This window comes from Ornithodoros turicata, chromosome 1 (assembly GCF_037126465.1).
Source record: "Ornithodoros turicata isolate Travis chromosome 1, ASM3712646v1, whole genome shotgun sequence".
Classification (NCBI taxonomy): domain Eukaryota; kingdom Metazoa; phylum Arthropoda; class Arachnida; order Ixodida; family Argasidae; genus Ornithodoros; species Ornithodoros turicata.
Window position 1 is genome coordinate 131,767,865 of NC_088201.1, and position 21,889 is coordinate 131,789,753.

Below are 21,889 nucleotides of genomic sequence, written 5' to 3' on the forward strand. Positions count from 1 at the left end.
GCACACATTGACAAACATGGCAGCCTCACCATGGGTTTCAGGTACATGTCAGGGAGACATACAATACATGGTTAGATAAGTAAAATCGTCTAGTAAAAATATTGGCGTATTTGGAAAATGTGTGACAGTCAGATTCAATGCATCATGAAGTCCTGTAACAAAGATTCTACTTGCTGCAGGGGGACGGTGACATACATCACGAAATATTTTTTTATGAGAGCACTCTGCAGACAGCCATAGAGCTTCTAGGTTTGAGTCAATATTCACCAAAGAAGCATTCAGGACATTGGATACAGCAATCAATACTCCATTGCCTGTCTCTGATCGACTAAGTTGCTTTGAGCATTCTAGCTGCATTGTTTATGTTGCCGATGTTAAGACCTACTATATTAATATATTAGCAAGTAGGTCATATTATTAAGTAGGTAATGTAAGTGCTGTTTCGTCCCTGCTTAACAGTGCCACTGCTTTAACTATCCCCTTGTGCTTCCTGAACGAACCATACCGCATGTGTTCACGTATCTGACCAAATGTGGATTGCTGTTTCTCCTCCTCTGGCCACACTGGGAACTACGAGCACGTCTAGTACTGCCCAGTAGCACTTCTCCTAAATGTTGTACGGTAACTCTTCATACGTAAGCTCATATGGGCTCGTGTGCACCAATGTTAACTATACCCCCTAAAATCGGACTGCTTCCCAAGTTATCAACCTCTCAGCGGATTATCTGCAAGAGGGGAGGCAACATCACTTGTTGAGAGCTGCTGAGTGAATCACTGAAGAAGTCCCTAGAGAACAAGATGACAAAGCACTCTGTGTTCATCCAAAGTTAGTCTGCGCACTTCTACTAGATGGCACTAGCAGAGGTACAAGGGTTGATCAAATTGTTCCCGGGCTGATTTTATTGCTGATCGAGGGAGGGCAGCACAAGGGTGCAGTGGCCCCATCTGGGACATGTTGCCCTGACCAATCAACGTGATGCATGGTGTCACCTGGTATACTCTGAGACCAGAGTTATTAGCAATTTTCTTATCACAGGCAGGATCTCGTCTGCGATTTCGCCATGAACGTCAAACATGAACATTGAACAAAGGAAAATTTTTGTGTCAAACTTGAGGAATCTGCAACGGAGACGTTTGAGAAGATTCGGCAGGCCTATGGTAATGAATCAGTGAGCCTGACAACGTGTTTTGAGTGGCACGCACGTTTCGAAGTGGTAAGACTTCACTGGATGACAATGAACAGTGAGGAAGACTATCCACAAGCAGCACGGTGGAAACTATTGTATTTTGTTCGTTTTCTTTGACATTCACGGTATTATGCACCAAGAATTCCTCCCCGCTGGCCACACTATGAACTCTGAATTACTGTACTGCAAAATTTTGAGTAACCTGGGGGAGGACGTTAGGCAAAAACGTCCAGCACTGTGGCGTGAACAAAATTGGGTGCTCCACCATGACAATGCTTCCCTCACACTCGTCATAGAAAGCAAGGGAGTTACTTGCACATAACATCATGATCGTCGCTCCTCACCCCCGTATTCGCCGGACTTGGCTCTCTGCGACTTCTTCCTGTTCCCTAGGCTGAAGTCGTGGCTGAAGGGCGGCAGATTTGGCGACATCCAGATGATCCTGGTAGAATCGTAGAAGGTGCTTCAGCAGCTGGAAGAACAAGGCTTCCAGGAAGCGTTTCGACAATGGCAGTGGTGCTGGGAGCGATATGTGGGTGCCCAAGGAGACTACTTTGGAGGGGATAGGGCACAAATTTCAATAAGTTATCTGGTTACATTTTATAGGGCTAGTCTGGGAACTTTTTGATGGACCCCCATCTGTTGCTGTCCAATGTTATTGTTTGCTTCCCATGCTGGAGTGTTATCTGTCTGTTTTTTCTTCGTTTCTTTTTCCTCATGTGCTATAATCCCGCTATGAATCATAAAATAGATAACAGATTTGACTGATTGTTTAGGTCCCCTTTTTTTTTTTGTCTTGACGTGGGACCAGAACATATATCGTAACTGTGTTTAGAAAGGCACACTTTGCCATGTCTTGTCACTTGTCTTTTGAACCACACATCACAAAAGTATGCAAATGAGAGGATTGACACTTGTACGTTATTGAGTTCAGTTTAATTGGAATTAATTTACTTCGAGTGAGCATCTTTCCCACGAAACAATGCCATTCAAGGAGCATATTCATCGGCACACTTTCCCCTGAAGTCGGCCCAGGACACACGTTAACCCCCCTATCCCCCACTCCTTCCTGCTGTCCACTCTTCATCTGTCCACGCCTGTACGCCGCTCATAGCCACTGTTGCTTCACACGAAAAAAAAAGAAGCATAATCCACGTGAGTCTCTCCTTTATCCCTGGAACCGGAACACGACACAACGTATAGCAACACTGCATTCCAGCCACTGGAGGTGGGAAAGATTTTGCTCCCCTAGCCAGTGATGAGCCCCACTGAGGCAGGCTGCAGCTCGCAAAGGAACCGGTTGTGGGATTATCGCGGTGACCTCACGGAGAAATAGAGCACCGAAAACAGTGCGCACATGAAATGGAACATTATGGGCTTTTGGTACTGTTTGATCTGGCTACCTTGGGATTGACAGGTGGAAAGATGTTTAGAATTGACCTCACTTCCCGATATTACAACAAAATCAATGTATAAGCATCCTGCATTTTGAACGGTTGATGGTGCGCGACGTCAAAATGACGTGTGCCTATTGTCGCCTGGGCATCGCAAGGCAGGGCATGAACGCGAAAGAGTGCAGTGAATATTCGGTCAGTTTAGAGCCATTATTTACTTTTTTGCAACAACAATTTTTGGAAAACATTCACCGTAGGCAACGAATCACACTTCATTAGAAGAAAATGCACCTTGTATACCTGTTTATTGTCCCTTTAAATATGCTTCGCTGAAGGTTCCGATACATAATATAGAGTGATGTAGGAAAATCGAGGCACGGACAAAAAAAGGGAACAACACAGAGCAGGACACACACACACACACACTGATGATCTGTGCATCTATTGTCCCCCTCAGTTTTCCTACATCAGTATGAAGTGCCAGTTTGTCCGCACCCTATCTCTACTCTCACGTAAAATCCGAAAGTGTCCGAAGTTATTCCGAATAATTTAAAAGTTAGCATATTTATTTAATTTGTGAGTACATGCAAATGAGCTGCTCACTGATCACTTCTTGGCTGATGTCTCAAGTATCTTAATGAAAAATAAACTTCTTCGATAGCGCCGCCTTTTTACAAATTATTCACCAGGGGACCTTCGTGAAAAACCTGGAATATACAGTGTGTGTGCAGAAATATGTAACCCGCATTTAGACACTTAGCTTGTTGTCTACCTAACTAATGAACTTCCGATGGTGCACGATGGCACATTTATGAGTGTGAAATCTGCAGAAAAATCGTGGAAGGCATACTCAGCTTACAAAATAAACGGAGCAACGAAAACGTCGGCCTCCGTGCATCAGAATAGGGCAACATGGCAGACGCAGGAGAGTTGTGTTCAGGTACCTCTAAGGGAGCTATTGGTGCAGAAATCGAAACGATGTCCCACATGGATGCTCATCGGTAGTGCCCCAAGCGGTGCCTGCACATAACTATTCTAATGCATGGAGGCCGATGTTTTCGCACTCTGTTTATTTTTTTACGCTGGGTATGGCTTCCAGGATTTTGTTGTAGCTTTCGCACACATAAATACGCCATCGTACGACATCGGAAGTTCCTCAGGTAAGTACACAACGATTTACATGTAAAAATGAGGATTACGTTTTTCTGCACACACACTGTATAGTGCACGATGTGTGATACACTTTTAGCTTTGCACCTGGAATCCTCACCGGTTACCTCAAACTTTTCTTGAAACATTGTTCATGAATATATTTTTAGCTCATGTGACATATCAATATGCTTTAGTACCTTAGGAGAGTTTTGTAAATCTTTTGACAGTCACTCTGTCACTCCATCCCACCGGCTGCATTAACGTGATTTGCTGAAACAAAAAATAGCGCACAGATGCACAGAAGATCTCTCTGTCGGCGAAAACGGTGTTGGGCAGCACAGTGTACAATAATAATAAGTGGCTTGCTGGGGAACTTGGGGAAGTGATGTTGGGGAATTTGCAAGAATTTGGAAATAATATTGCAGTTGTCTAATATTGGTGCATCCTTCATTGTTCTGTTAATGTAACTTAAGTATGTATTATGTAAGTATTACTAAAATTGTGCAAGTAATGAAATGTCACCTCTCAGAAATCGGCAGACAGTTCTGGTTAAGAAACCTGTCCTTCATACATCAGGGGAAAGTCTGCTACCATATATACTAAAAAAAGATGTTTAGCTTGTCTCGGTGTCTCCCAACAAAAAAACAGGCTTTGCTTGTGCGATTCAGCTGGCTGTGACAACGAATGTAACTACAAGATGACGCTTTTATGTTGCAGCAAGCCCAACAACTCGGCAAGGCAGATGAGCGACGGCTGCTGAGCTACCGTAAACTGGTGCTACTTGTGGATCTGGATCAGACACTAATTCACACCACCAGTGACTACGTGCCTCCAAACATCCAGGTAAATAATCACACTCAGCATGTGGGAAAGACGACAACACCAGCAATAGCAAAAGGAATTTTTTTAGAGAGACCAACTACATGGCGTTCTAGGAAAGAAACCAGACTGAATACCAAGGGTAAAATGTAGAGGTGTACGAATGTTTAAGTTTTCGAATTCATATAGAATATCAATCACTGAAAGTATTCGATTCACAGGTCGAATATCCAGGGTTCGGTTTTCCAAATATTCGACTATTCCACCAATACTACCAGGAACGTAGGCTTCACCTGTTGCTTCCCAGCACGAGGTGAAGCCCACCTTACTAAATTGCCAGTGCTGCAGTACCAACATGGATGGACCATTGTTGTTTAGCTTAAGATAACGTTGGCCCAAGTTATTTGTTGATAATTCACCTGAGGAAGGGGCGGCATTGTTCCCACGTGCACTGTAACAGTGTCCCGAGGGATTTTGATTTGACATCTGGGAAGTTGCCTTTGAAAAGTTAAGACTGCACAAAGACGTAGAGAAAGGAAACAAGAAGGTGGTGAGGAGGAAATACAAATTCTTGTTTGAGAGTATTGGGGACGTGAAAAAATACTAAACAAAAGAAGGCGATGTACAGTAGGAGTGTTACCCAAGACAAAAACCGTTGAGAGATCTCAGGTGAGCGAACACGGAAGAAATATTATGCCTGCAGTTCAGCAACAAAAACACATAGATGTAAACTTAAATCAAACCTCTGCACGATTGCCATCGCCATTGCTTTCTGAACAGTTCCTTTAGTTTCAGTTTAGTTTAGAATGACAAGTGCAGGCGGTGCTGCTTATGGTAAGCGGTATGCGAGTGCTCGGACTAAGACGACTGCACTTGTCAGTGAAATGGCAAGCTACACACAAGTGTGCGTGGTAAGCACGCTGAAACGAAAGTTGTCAATAGTATATTTGGTGTCAAGTTCTTCTATTACGTACCTGCTGGATGCCCCTTGCCCATTAAAATACTAATACATAACTAGGGAGTGACTTTTTCAGGTTAAACCCGATTCTGCTCAGTTACACCCCGCCCCGACCTGACCTCCGACCAATGTGGGTTAAACCCGATTTCTCCCCGAATTCCAGTGACTATGAAATCCTCAAGTGACAATTCCACTGAAGACAAACAAAGGTCGTCATATGTAACACATGTAAGAATGGGTCACTTAGTCAATGGGTCACAGTGGGTCACTGTTAGCACCGTCTATGCTTTCGGGGATTACCGCTGGTAGGTCACACACACGCACACACACAAAAAAAGAAGATTAGGAAAACACTTAATAGACTTAATAACACCTGAAGGCACAATTATTGCCTGATTTATCCCCGAATTACAGGTTCCGATTTCCCCCCTCCTCCCGAATCTGAGAAAGTCATTCAACGCAAAAAAGTCACTCCCTACTAATAATATTGCTACACGTCTTGATTTTCATTTGCAACAATTGCAGTCACAACCAAAGCAGTCGCTCAAATTTCTTCTATGATTTTGTTCTTTAATGTTCCAATCTGAGGATTGTTAGCTAGAAAACTGATTTGCTGTGATTGTAATTGGTGTAAGATGTGCAATTACAGGATGTGTGCTGTAAAAGGTCAGTCACATCTACGTTCGTGACGTGATAACGACTTGATGGACAGAGTTCCGCTTCCACAGTGAAGAATATTGTTTGTAGGTTTCTCTGTCATAAATTCTTTACTGTAGGGCAGCAAAAGTCTGTCCGTCAAGTAGTTATCGCGTCATGCGCATAAATGTTACTGACCCTTTAGAGCACACAACCTGCATTGCTAGATACATGGCATTTACATAAGGCCCTCAGTTTTCGGGTTTTATTTTTTGTGAAAATCGGGGGGGTAAATATCGGGTTGAAAATCAGGACCTGCCAAACAGGGTAAAATCGGGTGATATACTGAGAAGTGATGTATTTTCGGGTGAAAAAAAAAAAAAATATGTGTTGAAATTAATTAATTAATAATTGGGCGTTTACATCGCGAGACAACTGAGATCATGAGTGACGCCACAGCGGTCGGTCTGTGGAGTGTTGAAATTAAATGAAAGAATATTTATTAAGAAACTGGTTGATAATTCACTGTATAACCACTAAGGCTTGCACTGGCCCCTGTTTATAGAAAGAATAAGTTGCATGTTCAGTAAAGCATCATCCATCGATGAGCATTGAGGGCATGCTCGCGCACGCGTTGGTATGCCTCGTATATTGTTGGCTGTTGCTGCATATCCTCTTTACTACTCCGCGTACTTTGATGATACAAGATACTCCCTACAAGATTTGAAAGTTGGCTTCACGTAACACTTCTGTGTATTGCGGGCAAACCCACTTAAAGGAACGCCGAGCTTTGCTTAACTCTTTGTTTCTTCGCTGTTTAGCGTGATTTTTCCTGATTCCTTTGCTATTTTTGGTAGCAGCACAAGAAAGGGTCTCGTCGACATCCACGGAAAGCACTAACAGTACAAAAATCCAACACTGAAGTTTTCAACTTACTTATTGACACAAGCTTTCATGTAGCAGACTACATTTCTTCGGGTGTGAAAAACACAGGGCATTTTTGGTACGAAACCAGAGCATTACTTTGGTTGGCGTTGCCAATCTGCAAGGCGGCTTCACCTCATTATTGAAATGAATTTTGAGGGACAAGGGAAGCTGTCATGACCCCATTAATCTAACTTATCACTGAACTAACCAAGTTGATGATGTCTTAGGTTAGTTTAGTGAGAGTTTCTGTATTTTGTTTAGTGAAGTTAGGTTAGATTAATAGCAGTGTTGCGGATTTGAATCAACGGATTTGATTTAAATCCGGATTTAAATCCACCAGAGGGCTGGCGGATTTGATTTGCGATTTGATTTGCGCAAAAAATATGGGCCGGGTTTGGATTTGGATTGAATCTCATTTTCCACTAGTGATTTGGATTTGGATTCAATCGCATATTCCAGGTATGATTTGGATTTGGATTGAATCGCCACTTTTTCAGCGGATTTGCGCGTGGATTTCGCCAAGCCCCCTCACAAGATGCATGGATTTGAAATTGAGCGAAGCGCCAGTTCGCATTAAGCGCGAATTGATGTGACCTTGTCTGAAATCTGCACACGCACTACCAGCGTCCTCTCTCCAGAGCGACAGGAGTAGCCGTCTTGTTCCAATCACTTGCCCTCACCGCACCGAGGGACCACCAGGTGCAGTTCTTTGAACGCAGTTAACGTTATTCTGTCGATTGGACGGCACCTTTCCCGTGGACCTCTATCTGAGTCTTCAAGCACGACCGGCAGACGGCTGTAAGTAGAAGCAACTCGCCAAAATTGCTCCCTCCCAGTCACCCCCAAAACGTCAGTTTATACATTGAATTTTCCTTTCCCCCCCTACCCCACTACGCGCTCCGACAAAGAACCCCCCCCCCCCAAACCGAGCGTCTGGATCCGCCCCTGACACAGGCTGATACATGGTGATACATGGTGACTGATAGTCTGGTACACGCCGAGCAGGCGTAACCGAAAATGTCTTCCTAAGCTCAAAAATTTATGTCCTAAAATATGAATAAAATTTCGGCCAGCGGATTAATAGGTTGGCCCTTTATATCCTCGTCAATCAGATGAAATTTCTTGCTCTTTGTGCCACGTCAGGCTGTTATTTAAGCGTTGTTGAGTGAATACGTGCAGTATTAGTAATTTGTAGACACGGTTATACGTCTAGTAATGCTACTGCACGAATTTTGGCTCCCGGATTTGTCAAAAGATTCGATAAATCCGGATTTAAAAGCAGATTTGATTTAGGTCCGGAAAAACAAATCCGGATTTAAAAGGATTTGATTTAACGTGTCCAAATTAAATCCGGACTAGATTTGGATTTGATTTACTACCTTCAGAAAAAATGCGGATTTGATTTAAATCCGATTTAAGTGGCCAAATCCGCAACACTGATTAATAGGGCCATGGCCGCTTCGATAGTGAAATTGGGAGTGCGAGGCAAGCTGCCACAGCCGCACTAATCTAACGTAATATATCACTAAACAAAGTGTATGATGTCATAGGTTAAAGATGGCTTTCCCGTAACACAAATAAATGAATCGAAAAGTTTCGCTAAATCTACAAACGTGCACTTAAAGCAACACTAAAGCATTCGTTGAAGTGGGCTTAACCGCAATACACGGAAGCGTTAGGTGAAGCCACCTTTCAAATGGTGACGCCTACCAAAGGAACATTTTTCACGCTAGAAATCGGACCTGCATGCAAGCGTCCACAAATCCAAACCCGACGTGTTTTGTTTACTTCACCAGTAAGACGCGGCGCGGTCGGGAGCGGTCGCGCGATTGCCGTAGTTCGCGCGTGTGCAGCTCAAGTCCTTGGTTTGCACTTTCGCAAGCCCGGTTTACGGGTTTTATCGGGTTAAACCCGAACTATTTTGATGTAAATCGGGGGTAAAAAACGGGCTTTATCGGGTTTTACCCGAAAACTGAGGGCCCTATATTTACGGTGTCAGACAGATTTTTTTCATGCTGTAAAGTCACCCAATAATTGAGCAGTCTGACTTTTTGGTCAATGGACACCATAGGGCTTTGATCCCTATTGTGAAGGGGCTCATTATTTTATTCCCCCCTTTACCTCCAACAATGCGGTAGAGTATCGCCCCTGGCGATGAAACTCCCCATTTACCATCTCACAATAAGGTTCTTGATCCATGAAGAAGACCGAGAGACACGGACACAGAAGACGACACCAATCCAACCAACACGAATCCAAGCAGTTCTGAGAACCTACGTGTGTCGTCTTCTGTGTCCGTGTCTCTCGGTCTTCTTCATGGATCTATACCAGCTAGCCTGCACCCTTTCCCTTGTTTCTTTAAGGTTCTTGATGTTTGGTCAAAGGCAAAAGCTCACATTTTTCCCAAGCCTTTATTGATTAACCGAAAAGTCATGCTGTTAGTGTATGTCTCCATTTGCATGAAGGAATGCTAGAAACCACCTACCACCATTTCTTTAGTGTGGTTCAGTTCTGGTACATGGTGATATGCAGCGTAAATTGCACAGGCCAAACCAAACATTGGTTTAGAGCAGTGTTTCTCAACTTGCGGAACCTAGGGGTTCCACATGCCTTGTCGTTGAGTTCCATGAACAGGATAGTGTTCAGCACCCGTGACTGAAACTTGACTGCCTACCAAGCCCCGGTATCAGACAGCCTTGCTATCAGACCACGCTCGATGTTCGGTTGTTGGTATTGGGATTGACATCGAGATCGCAGGACTGGGTTCCTGCGGCTGACGCTCATTGTAAAGGGTAGAGCAGCAGCTGTCGTCTTCATCAGTAAATTTTTCCGCATCCGCGCTTTTGCTTTTCTGTTGCATTTCAAAAGTATTACAAGCACTTTGGAAAGTCAGAGATACTTCGGAGATACCCCCCTGCCTATATGGACTTGGAATTTACAAGCATCAGTGGCGACACACAGAGCTTTATCTTACTGTGAAACTGTTGAATGAATCGGGCAAAGCTCAAGGGACATGTTGCGACAAAACAATATGTTATTAAATTAATTGTAATTACACAGTTAAATAACCAGTTAAACAAATCAATAATTCGCTATTTGTATGACATCAAGTTCGACTCACCCACTTGTACACAGTTGCACCAGTCAAGTAGGTTCCTTGAAGTCGTGCCGGTACAATCACGGGTTCTGTCGAATGGCATCAGTTGAGAAACGTTAGTTTCGAGGATGGTATAGTCACGTTCAACTTAAGAACGGCATTGTGGGTGCCTCTTTTTCTTGCTGTGCTTAACTGGCAGAAGACAACATAGTGTTTGAAACATTCTACTACATGTCATTTCTTCATGTCAAACATACATCTGAAAACATACATTCCATGGTTAAATGTAAGTGGAGACCGCTTATAATGTATGTTGAGGGACCGCCGAAAATCTGCACTATAACTAAATATCACATTTTTAGGCCAGTACATGCCAAAGATTGAGCACCCACCCTCCGTTGTGAACTGGAGTGAATGGAGATTCCTTGCAGAGGAAATAATTTATTCAACACACTCAGGGAGCCTGAAAAAAACACAGTGCTTTTAGTCTGGCGTAGTTTCCTGACGGAATCCAGCCGCTCAGTGGATTGAAGTCATCATAGCAGAGCAGGTTTGCGAAGCCCTTGGCTTTCGCATGCAGCATGCGACCGCTTACAGGAACGTTCTGTGCGCGAATCTCTCGAAACCATCTGAACGATGCAGCATCAATATCTTTGTACTTCAACGTACGAACACGCTTTCTAGTCAGCGACGCAGAATCTTGCTGAAAGTTGCTCACATACCTTCTGTCTGTTTTTCCATATGGCAGACACGGTTGTGTCGGCAATCCCGTACTTCCTCGACACATCCACTTTCCTTATGCTGCTTTCGATGTCTTTAACAATGTTCTCCTTGGTTTCCAACGACAAAGCTTTCCGCTTTGTGAGCATTGACAGTGCAGGGTACAGTATCCGACAACACTTAAGGCAAACGGGGAAACTGAGACTAGGGGAACTGAAGCTTGGCGGCCACACCGTCACATGGCTTTGGAACAATGACCAGTGGAATGTGACCGTCCTTTGCATGTGAGGATGATGAGTTGATGACGCTAGAGGGTTGAGGCTAAAGCTGCTAAACCATGGAGGAAAGAATGCTAAGGACACTGGGTGGCACAATGCAAAGACAAGTCGGAAGCCTTCCTGGGCAGCGAACGTCCTCGTACGACACCCTCGCCTGCCTACATTCGTGCCGGCCTCGTCATGAGAAGATGAAAGAAGCATTCTTCGTGATGGGTGATTCACACTTCGGAGTTCGCGGACAAATGCGCTCGGTCCTTTACCTACTTTGAAAAGGATGTTGGTGACCACACTATAATCGGTATCCGACGTTGGGATGGACCATTATAAGCGGTATTCCTATCCATTATGTTCTATGGGAAGAATATTGGGGGTCGGAAAAAGACGCATTATAAGCAGTCCCACGCTATAAGCGGTTACGTTATAAGTGGTCTCCACTCTAATAAGAATACATGTTCTTCCTCAGTATCCGAGATGCCAGTTTTAGATTAAAGACAGCTATGGTTGATGAATGCCAGTAGCAATCAGGGAGGTGTGGGTTCGACTTACTGATTTTTCGTCAACTACGATGACTGCTGGAATGAAGAAGTGGATATGCATCACATTGAGAATTACACTAAGCTGAATAAAAACCCTCAGTGCAAGGGAAACAAACGTTTGATTGCTATTGCGATTAAATTGCTGACTCCCTTCAGCTCACCTATTGAAGTAACATGTAAAGAAGACTTCGATATAACGATTGGCTTCACAACACTTGTTTGTGTATGGAAATCTGAATTATCTCGGCGGGCGGTAAAAATTGAATTTTTTTAAAATGGAAAAATTGAATTTTTAAATTCAAAACAAAGGTAGGAGTTAGTTTCAAGAGCCATAGCATCCATCCAGGAGCAATAAAGTGGGAATGTGGTGTGTTTAATCGCACATAATTGCCGAGGATTTGACACACGTGACTTCGAAGGTGCTCGCAAGAAGTAGAGGGTGTTGCTCCCTCTGCATATCAGTTTCTATCCCCCAGGTTGTTGTCCGAGTTGGTCTGTGCTACAATAGTGTTGCTAGCATTGCCGCTCTGCATGTGTTTTTGATGAGGAAAGGCAGACGGCTTGGCTTGAAGTTGTGTGTGCTAGACAGTTTTTGTACTGGTTCAAAACTTTGTTGTGAAGTACAATGCCTTCTACAATGTGAGTTGCCACACGGTTATGCATCGCTGCTCAAACACATGTCAACGAATTACCCATGGACGAGGCGTGCTGTACTGGACAGTGCAGTTCCAATAGCGGGAACTGTGATGAAAACACTAGGTGACGAAAAGTAGACGAAGTCATCTATCTTAAGAGATGCGAAGCCTCACGTTGTACCAGAAGTTGTGTTGTTCTTGGAAAAAGCTTTCGACACGAAGCTGTGTGGGTCTAAACCTAGACAAAATGCTTTTGTGCTTTCAACAAACGTGCATATTCTGCTGTGTTCTGTTCGTACCGTTGTACTTTGTTGATGTGATCCCGACTAGAGATTTCCCGAAAGTTAGTGTATAGCGATGCCCTGATATAGCAATCAGATTGCGTGTACACGTTAGTATCGTTATAAACAGTCTCGACTGTGTTAAAGCTGTATTCCAGCAGTGCTGGAGACCCTGTTTGTGTGTTCTTTCTACGTTCCATAGTCTTGGGGTCTTTGCCATGAATGTGTTAAATGAGTTACAGTTCAAATAATCTCTGATTTCGGGCTTAAAGGTTCTAGATGACTATGGGCTGCCATACAAAGAAAAATACCTTTACAGATCTTGCATAGTCTCATGCTGCAACATATAGAGCCTGAGGACTTTTGGTGTACGACAGATAAAGCAAGTAAATTAGAGATGTCACTTCACCGTCAAAATGCTAAAATGCTACAGTCAGTACCTGTGTGAAATTTTCGTTCAATTTACTGTCTGCATGAGGAAAATTAATACGATGGTTTAAAATTGACCTGCAGTTGCTGAGAGATGCCTTTTCTACTTTTATTACACACTGTAAACTTTCTCGCTCGTTTTCATGTTTATGACCTTGGAGTCCTCCTTTTTTTTGTCTCTGTGTGTTTTAACTCTCACAGGTTGTGTCTTGTTTGCTACATATTTTGCTGAGTGTTAAATTTTTTTCACCTGATAAGGTGCAAACTCCACAGAATGTTCATAAGTCGTTCATATTGTTTTGAGATGTAGGATTCTTGGGCTTCATTCTCTATAGACTTTTTTTTTGTGTGTGTGCCTTATACTCCAGGATTGAGCTATTCTTCGCTTTACCAATTTGAAGAGCTGGATCAAAATTTGAAAATGGAGAGAAAAATTCCGAACGTTAGGAGTTGAAAAAATTGGTTGGTGATTGAGTGGTCAGGGAACATTTCAAGAATGCTCCTTTGTTTGCACGGTTCTGTATCTTTAACTTTATCTAATTTTGTTTTCTGTTGCTGGGTGGACCGCACAGTAGGAATTGCTCGATTCAATTTGAGCTATATGCTACTCTCAGTTTGACTGGAAATAACAGGAGGCTACAGTATGTTTCACAACGTAACGGTAGGGGTCTTGGGCACCTCAATTTGGGTTTTAAATCGTATGTCATTTTTACTATATTTGCTATATTTCTGACATGACAAGCTATCTTCTGGCAGCCTCTGCATTCTTTGTGTAGCCTCTGATAGACAACATCTTTTGAACTGCATAAACGGCTTGTCACTTGCACCAGTTCTTTCTTGATGCCAGTAACAATCTTACAGTATTGTGTAACAAGTATGAAAATCTAAATTCTACCTAATCCAATCGATTTGTTTCATTATTGATCTGATGCTTGTATGTAGGATGTCCACCACTTCCAGCTGTATGGACCGCAGTCGCCCTGGTATCACACTCGCATTCGGCCAGGCACTAAGCACTTCCTGGAACAAGTATCGCAGCACTACGAGCTTCATATCTGCACCTTTGGGGCCCGTCCATATGCACACACCATCGCCAGCCTTTTAGATCCAGACGGGAAATACTTCTCATACCGGATCTTGTCACGGGACGAGTGCTTTAATCCCACCTCCAAGACGGGAAACCTAAAGTAAGGAATGAGTGCTCTTCGAAGAACTAAACTTTGTGTTATATGATGTCTCGGCTGGAGGTCTTGCAGCCATCAGGTGCTAAGTAGACATCAGTACCTCACAAAGGAGACTTTATTCTCCGATGCAATGACACATATACAAAGTGACAGTTCACATGCGCCCCCTAGGATATGAGGCACCCTCTACCACACTCTCCCCTCTCTAACACAGCAAAACAAAAGAAACCTCACAACCCCAACAACTTCCTCAATATACTAACAGTTCTTAACTTCTACAACTGAACTATCAACTACTAACAACCAACTAGCAACAACTTTTAACAATTCTTCAACCGTCACACTAAACAATTCTCACTATAAATATTCCCTTACCTATCCAGCCATTTCAAATCTCCCCATTACAAGACAATTCATGTAGACTGTTCGCTACAGTTTATAATCGGCAATACGTTGAGGATGCTGTACAGTCCTCCTGGGTCGCCCTGTTGTGGTTCCACCTGCTGTTCACTGCTTGTGGTTGCAGAGCATGGGGTGGACCCCATTTCTTCTGTTGCTGACACGCCTTGGGATAAAGTACCTGCTGACAATGTACTCGTAGTCATTGACTTCGTTGCCTCTGGGTATCCCCTTTGAACCCTTGCATCTTCTCCATTGGATCTTGGTACGTCCAACCGAACTGCTCCTTGCTGTTGAGTTCTTACTCATTCCATGGCTTCATGTACTTGGGGCATCTTTCTGGCCGAATACTGTCAATTTTGATCCATTCCAAACGTTTTCGTTTTGCAGCTGAAAAGGTTTGTTGTTATATCTGCTAACGACTTTCAATGGGCCCGAAAGAACCAGAAGCCCCTTAGCTGTTTCCGCCATCTAGACTTTCACGTAGTCGCCAACTTCCACCGCAGACTTCTGGGTCATTAGTCTTGCGTCTGTGTAGACCTTCATCCGTTGTTGTTGTCTTTCTACATGCTGTCTTAGTTCCTTCAACTGTGAAACTGGATCTTCAAAGAGCCTCTATGAGGGTAGTCCCACGATATCTAGTCTTGTTCTTCGTCGACGACCGTGAAGAAGGTATGCCGGAGCCACTCTCGTAGTTGCATGAGGAGCCATTCTGTGAATTTCCAAGTACTCAAGTACCGACTGTTTCACCGATCTTCTCTCCAACAAGGAGACCTGTACAAACTGCTTCAGTACCCGATTGAACCTCCCGATCTGGCCATTGGCCTGGAGGTAGTACAGTGATGATTTCAGGTAACGTATGCCCCTTTCCTGAAGAAACTGCTCAAAGTATGCTGACGTCAACTGCTTCCCATTATCTGTAACGATGCTGTATCGTTGTGAGAACAACTCCAGCGGGATGGCGGTGACCACTTGTGACGTAACTGTTGGTACAAACTTTACTTCTGACCCCTTACTATGGTAATCAACAACTGTAATGGCGTACCTTGAGTCCATGGGGGCGCTTTCAAACGGTCTTACAATGTCCAGCCCCAACTTCTCCCACGCCTTCTCAGGCCACTGTACAGCTTGCAGCAGTGCAGCACGAATCTTTGCTGACCTGTCTGCCGCTTGGCATACAATGCAGTCCTGTACGACTTGCTCCACCTCGATGTCCATCCTTGGCCACCAGTACTCTTCTTGGAGGTGCTGTTTCATATGCACAATCCCCTGATGGTTCTCATGAGCAGAGTTAATCAGCCTGGAGGTTTCTTTGGATGGCGGAACCTACCATTCCGTCCAAAACAAGTCCTCTTTAACTGATAATTCAAACATTACACAAAATGGCATTGTTTCCTCCTGGAGGTTCTTCATTTCTGGCTATGTTGTAGAGACCCATACCTGTGTTAGCGCATCATCATTCTTCCCATCTTTATCCCTCCCAATGTGATACATGAACACACGGATGCAATAATTTATTTTGTCTTCTGAGCGGTACATTTGTCCAACGGCAGGCGTGAAACAGCATCTTTCACCACATTATTCTCTCCTTTTTCGTACTGAAGAGTGAAGTTATATCGTAACAACCTCACACGCCATCTTTCTATCCTAAGGGGATGTCGACCCCACCTATGAGTTGACAGCAATGCCACCAGAGCCTGATGGTCTGTCCTTAGGTAGAGGTGTCTCCCCCACAAATACATATGCCAGTACTCCACTGCACAAAGGCAAGATAAAGCTTCATGCTCACCTGTGGAATACTTTCGTTTCTGCTCCATTCATGTCTTGGATGCAAATGCAATACTCCTGACCTCCTCTTCCAAAGGCTGTTGTAGCACAGCTCTAATGACGTATGCTGATGCATCTGTTGTAACATAACTGGTAGAGAAACATTGAACATGGACAGCACTTCGCAGGATGCCAGAAGTGTTTTGACCTTCTTAAAGCTTTCATCTGCTGCTTGGTCCCAAAGACAGTCCTTGTCCTTTCGAAGCAACCTCCTCATTGGTTCTACTGTTTCAGTGTACCTCGGAATGAATTTAGAGTAATAACCAACAAGCCCTTCCAAAGAATGTAAAGTTGTTCCGTCCGTAGGCACAGGTGTGTTGAGCACGGCCTCCACTTATAATTTTACTGGCGCCAATCCTTGTTGACTCACATGACGGCTCCAAAAGGAAAGCTCCTGAACACTAAAGACACACTTGCTGTTCAACTGAAGCCCAGCTGAAGCAATCCAGTGCAAAACTGCTCGTACATTATCCAGGTGCTCCAGTTTTGTCTCCCCAAAGACGATAATATCGTCAATATAAAACAAAACTCCACTGCACCCACGTACGATGTCTGCCATCAAGCGTTGGAATGCTGCTGGTGCCGACGCCAACCCAAAACAAACCCTGCGGAGCCAGAAAAGTCCTTAATGTGTAATGAATGTAGTCAATTGTCTACTTTCTTATGCGAGTTCCACTTGGTAATATGCCAAAGCTAAATCTAATTTTGAAAACCACCTAGCTCCTGCTAATGCGTGTAGCAGTTCTTCCGTATGGGGCAAAGGAAATCCATCCACCACTACAGCCCGATTTGGTTCCCTCAAATCTATGCATTGGCGAATATTGTGACCGGCTTGTTCACCACAACCACCAGTGATACCCACTCTGAAGCGGTTACTCGTTCAATGATTCCCTCAGCTTCCAGTCGTTCCAGCTCTTTTGATACTTGGTCCCGCAGTGCAAGGGGCGGTCGTCGAAGCTTATAAGCCATGGGTGTGACACCTGGTCATATGACCACATGATACACAACACGTTTGGCCAGGCCCAATTCATTTGAGAACTGTAAAGAGAAGTCCTCGAGCCCCTGAGGCAGAGCGAATGAATATGTTGTCATTCGTAGACACTTCAGATTGGCAACATCTATCTTCAACCCCAAATTCTGGACAGCATCTAGACCCAACAGAGCCATGCTTTGCTCAACTACATAAAATACTATTCTTGTGGTTATACCCCTGTGCTGTACATGTGCTCCAAAACAACAAAGCACTGGCATTTCCCTCTTTCAAAAATCCAGCAAACTAACGACAGACTCCCCTAATGCCATCTTCTTCGAGAACTGTTCCCTGTACAGGTCGTACAGCATGATAGACACCGATGATCCAGTATCGATACTTAATTTCCACCTTGCGACCTTCTACTAGAACATCAGTCGTTATCGTTCTATCCGTCCTATCAGTTAAGTTTCAAAACGCTGAGTTGCTCTTCGTTTTCCTCTCGTACTGCCCTCACTGCCAAATCTTGGTGACTCTCGACACATTCTTTGAAGGTGTCCAAGCTTTCCACACTGGTCTGAGACTGGAGCACACGTTGGATCTCCCCTTCTTATTGTTGTCTGGTTTCTGTATTTTTTCTGCTTTCGTACTTGAAGAATATCCGTTTTGGAGCTCTCGACGCTGTACAACTGTGCTCCTGTAGTTGTAGTTTCAATTGCTTGCAGTATTTCGACTGGACCCTTCCATAAGTAGGTGCTGCCTTAAGTCATTGCATAGGATACCTTCAACAACTTGGTCCCTCAATGCTTCATTCAGTCTTTCTCGATATTCACAATTTGCCTCCAAATGCTACAGTTCTGTGACATACTCTCGAATAGTCTCTCCAGGAAACTGCTTCCGCATTTTGAAACGACAGCGCTCCTCTAACACGTTGACGACAATTCCGAAATGGGCATCCAGCAAACTTATTGCTTCGTCGTACACATCTTGGTCCTCGCCAGCCTTGTCAGTGACCTTTACCTTTGTTGTCGTAGTTGACAGCATTCGAAAGATCTGCCGTCCTTCACTACCAAGACATTGTAGAAGTGTAGCTTTCCAACGTGCCGAATCAAATCCGTTAGCTCCTACTGCCAGCAAATAGTTGTTGAAGTCTTCGCACGACTGCCTCCACGGAAGTGCAGGTTAAGCTCAAGAAACGGCGTCAACGGCGGCAGGCCTAACGATGCCATCTTGTCTTGTCGCATAAATGCCCAGGCAAAAATCTGGAGTGGGACCACTTCGAAGTGGATTATTGGACAGGAACCACTTGGAATGTGGAACCATTCACTGGCTGGGATCAGTTAAAAGTAGGGGTGTGCGAATATTCGAGTTCTCGAATTCGAATCGAATATCAAACGCTCGAACTATTCGATTCGCGAATCGAATATCCAATATTCGATTTTTCGAATATTCGACTATTCTACGAACATGAACGACACAACACGAAAGTGGGCTTCACCTGATGCTTCCGTGCATGAGGCGAAGCCTGCTTTACAAAATTGCCCTTGCTGTAGGACCAACACAGACCGGATGGTGTTTAGTTTAAGGCAACGTTATCCAAACTTAGTTTTGTAGACATCGTCTGTGGAAGGGATGGCGCCCCTCCCACATACAGTTTAGCGGTACCGACGGGGGACTTTAATTTGGTGTTTGTGAGGTTGCCTTTAAAAAAGTTAGGACTCTTGAGTAATGACTACAGCCCACAAACAAGAAGGGTGTTTTAAAGATGTCCTTTATGTCTAAAATTTCAGCAGTGCAACTTCCTCGGGTGAGAGCATAGAAACTAAAGGGTGTTCATGGCAAAGCTGAGGCAGGATGCCAATTCGTTTGTTTCACAAATGGCCTGTGGTTGTCTGAAACAATTACAGCCTCTTCCGTATAACATGCTACTGCCTGTTTCACAAATGGCCTGTGGTTGTCTGAAACAATTACAGCCTCTTCCGTATAACATGCTACTGCCTGACATAAAATTTTGAAATGAAGGTAACCACTCCAGTACTCCAGTAAGTGTAGGCTCACCTGAAAAGCAGGAAGCACTCTCATGTAAAATTAAAGAGTAGGGGCTTTAAACAGAAGAATTGCATGTCTCTCTTGTGACAGTTAATGCCAGAAAAGTTACACTAAAGCCATGGGCCACAAAATGGAAACTTTTATTAGTGTGAAAGTCGCATATTGTAAATTTTGCATGAATATTCGATATTCGATTCAGTATTTGGAATTTTTCCCCCCATTCGATTCGACTTAAAATATTTGGATTGGCACACCCCTAGTTAAAAGTGGAACCAGTTTCATGGTGGTCCCACTTGAAGTGGAACCAATGGAATTTATCCAGTGGTCCCCTCTGGCTAAGTGGTCTTGGATCCGACCACTTTGCAGCTGGGACCACTGAATGCATGACCGAAACTAATGTGTAGAGAAGCACATACTGTTCATGTAAATATTGTTTATTCTGCTATGAGGATACACAAAGAATAAAGAAATAATCGATACATCTCTCACGTACTAAGTCGCATACGCGTAATCACTCACTGCGTCTTGACGAGGCATATGCCTGTGTTGACTGTGCGATGCACTCATGGACCACAGGGAGCATGGCGTTTTGTTGACCACCTCACACCTTGTATTTTCTCAGAGAAGGAGAAGAGAAGGTCGTGACATGTACCCTTTTCCTCTTCACCAGCCGATCCCAATCTTTATGTTTCTCAGGTTCCTCTAGCTCCTGAAATAAAACATATAATCAATAGTAATCAAAGCATCACGGAAAGCACTTATGCCTGTTAACATCAGAACAAGCATTATGTGCAGTCCGTTTGGCGTTTCATCGTCCGGTTCTTCTCCGCACGCCGTGTCATCGTCTTCGCGTCAAAACTCCGAGATAATGACAGAATGTTTCACTTGAATCATTGTCATCACGTTGTCTAGAAAACGGTCTAAAAACACGTATAAATACTGCACAGGACATGCTTGATCTCTGCCACGGCAACCGAAGAGATAAACCAACTTGCTACGGCGCGTCCAAGTTCCAGCTGACACCCTCTCTGCTCTCTCTCTCTCACCTCTCGCCTCTCGCCGTCCCGCGGCCTGCCGTTCGAATTTGAATTGAAAGCCTCTTGCCTCACCGTGGCGCCCTCATAACTATTGCATCTGCTTTGGATCAGCACGCGCAATTACCTCTTTGGTTTTTCTTCTTCTAATTATTTAGCGTAGTTTGTCATCTTTTGAATGTGTCTTTTGACATTTAGTGGTACTTTTTATGACATTCACCTTTAGATGAGAATATGAGCACGAATGGAAGTTACAGCATACATTTTATCAAAGACATAGATGGATAAGAAAAGCAATAAAAATAGATCATACGTGTGCTAAAATAGATCAGAATGATGGATCAAACAAACCAGAAGGGTATATGGCAAGAGTGGACTCTTCCTCCCCTAACGGATCTCAAAGGGGAAGCTGCCCAGCTTGGAACCTCAAGTGGTTCAATTGATCATGCTGGGAACAAAATGGTACCTGTGAGGCTCCCACTGTAAGTTCTGTAACCATTTGAGGCCAGAGTGGTACCATGATTTCACCAATGTGGAACCACCCACCCCACTTGGGAATCTAGCTGGGGCCATCCAGATTAAACTGGAACTATTCTGGAACCATTCCAGATTTTTGCCTGGGTGATGTAACAGAGCAGACACTTAAGAAATCCAGAAAGTACATCCTCAAACCATCCGTCACCATTCTCTTATGTCTCGGCAGGAGGGCTTGCAGCCCTCAGGTACAATGTAGACGTCCGTACCTCATAAAAGAGAGTTTATTCACTCGATGACATATATACAAAGTGACAGTTCACATGTGCCCCCTAGGATATGTGGCGCCCTCTACCACACTTTGATTCACTCCTGCCACGCTTGTGACTAATGAAATTCAAGTAGTTCACAGAAGAGCCACACAGGATTTAAACCCTCCTGGTTTCCAGTCAGGAATGCTAGCAATTAAGCCACATTTGCATGGTCTTCTTGTGAATTGTATGGCTTAAAGTATTTCAGGACAGATTCATATTCTACTTGTTTTTTCTTAAGTGTTTCCTCACGGTCTCAGACATCTATATGCGAAGCGTCCAGCAACTTGAAGTACAGAAAGACATTTAGTCTTGTCTCTATGACCCTCTTCTGTATTTCTGGCATCCCTGACCAGAAATCAGCAGGGCCCAGGCCCAAATCCTGGCAGTGGCACTCATTGGCTTTTTCTTGAATTACTTGAACTTCATCTTTTGCTACGTGTTTAGAGGCTCGATGTGTTCTGGATCCCTGGATGGAGCTCGCATTGGCTCTATGTTTTTCTGTGTCTCGTGATTAATATTCCACATTTTTAAAAAAAGTAATCCTGGATTATGTGCAAAAGCAATCTGCAGTAATTCCTTTTCGTATTTG

At 43.9% G+C, this 21,889-nt stretch overlaps 1 protein-coding gene across 1 annotated transcript in view; it reads left to right on the forward strand.

Annotated features, from left to right (window-relative positions):
* LOC135378601 (RNA polymerase II subunit A C-terminal domain phosphatase-like) overlaps positions 1-21,889 on the forward strand; it is a 64,605-nt gene that overhangs the window by 24,647 nt on the left and 18,069 nt on the right. Inside the window, exons 4-5 of the mRNA XM_064611673.1 lie at positions 4,451-4,576; positions 13,992-14,236. Coding sequence (XP_064467743.1) covers positions 4,451-4,576; positions 13,992-14,236 — 371 coding nt within the window. The remainder of the gene's footprint in view (positions 1-4,450; positions 4,577-13,991; positions 14,237-21,889) is intronic.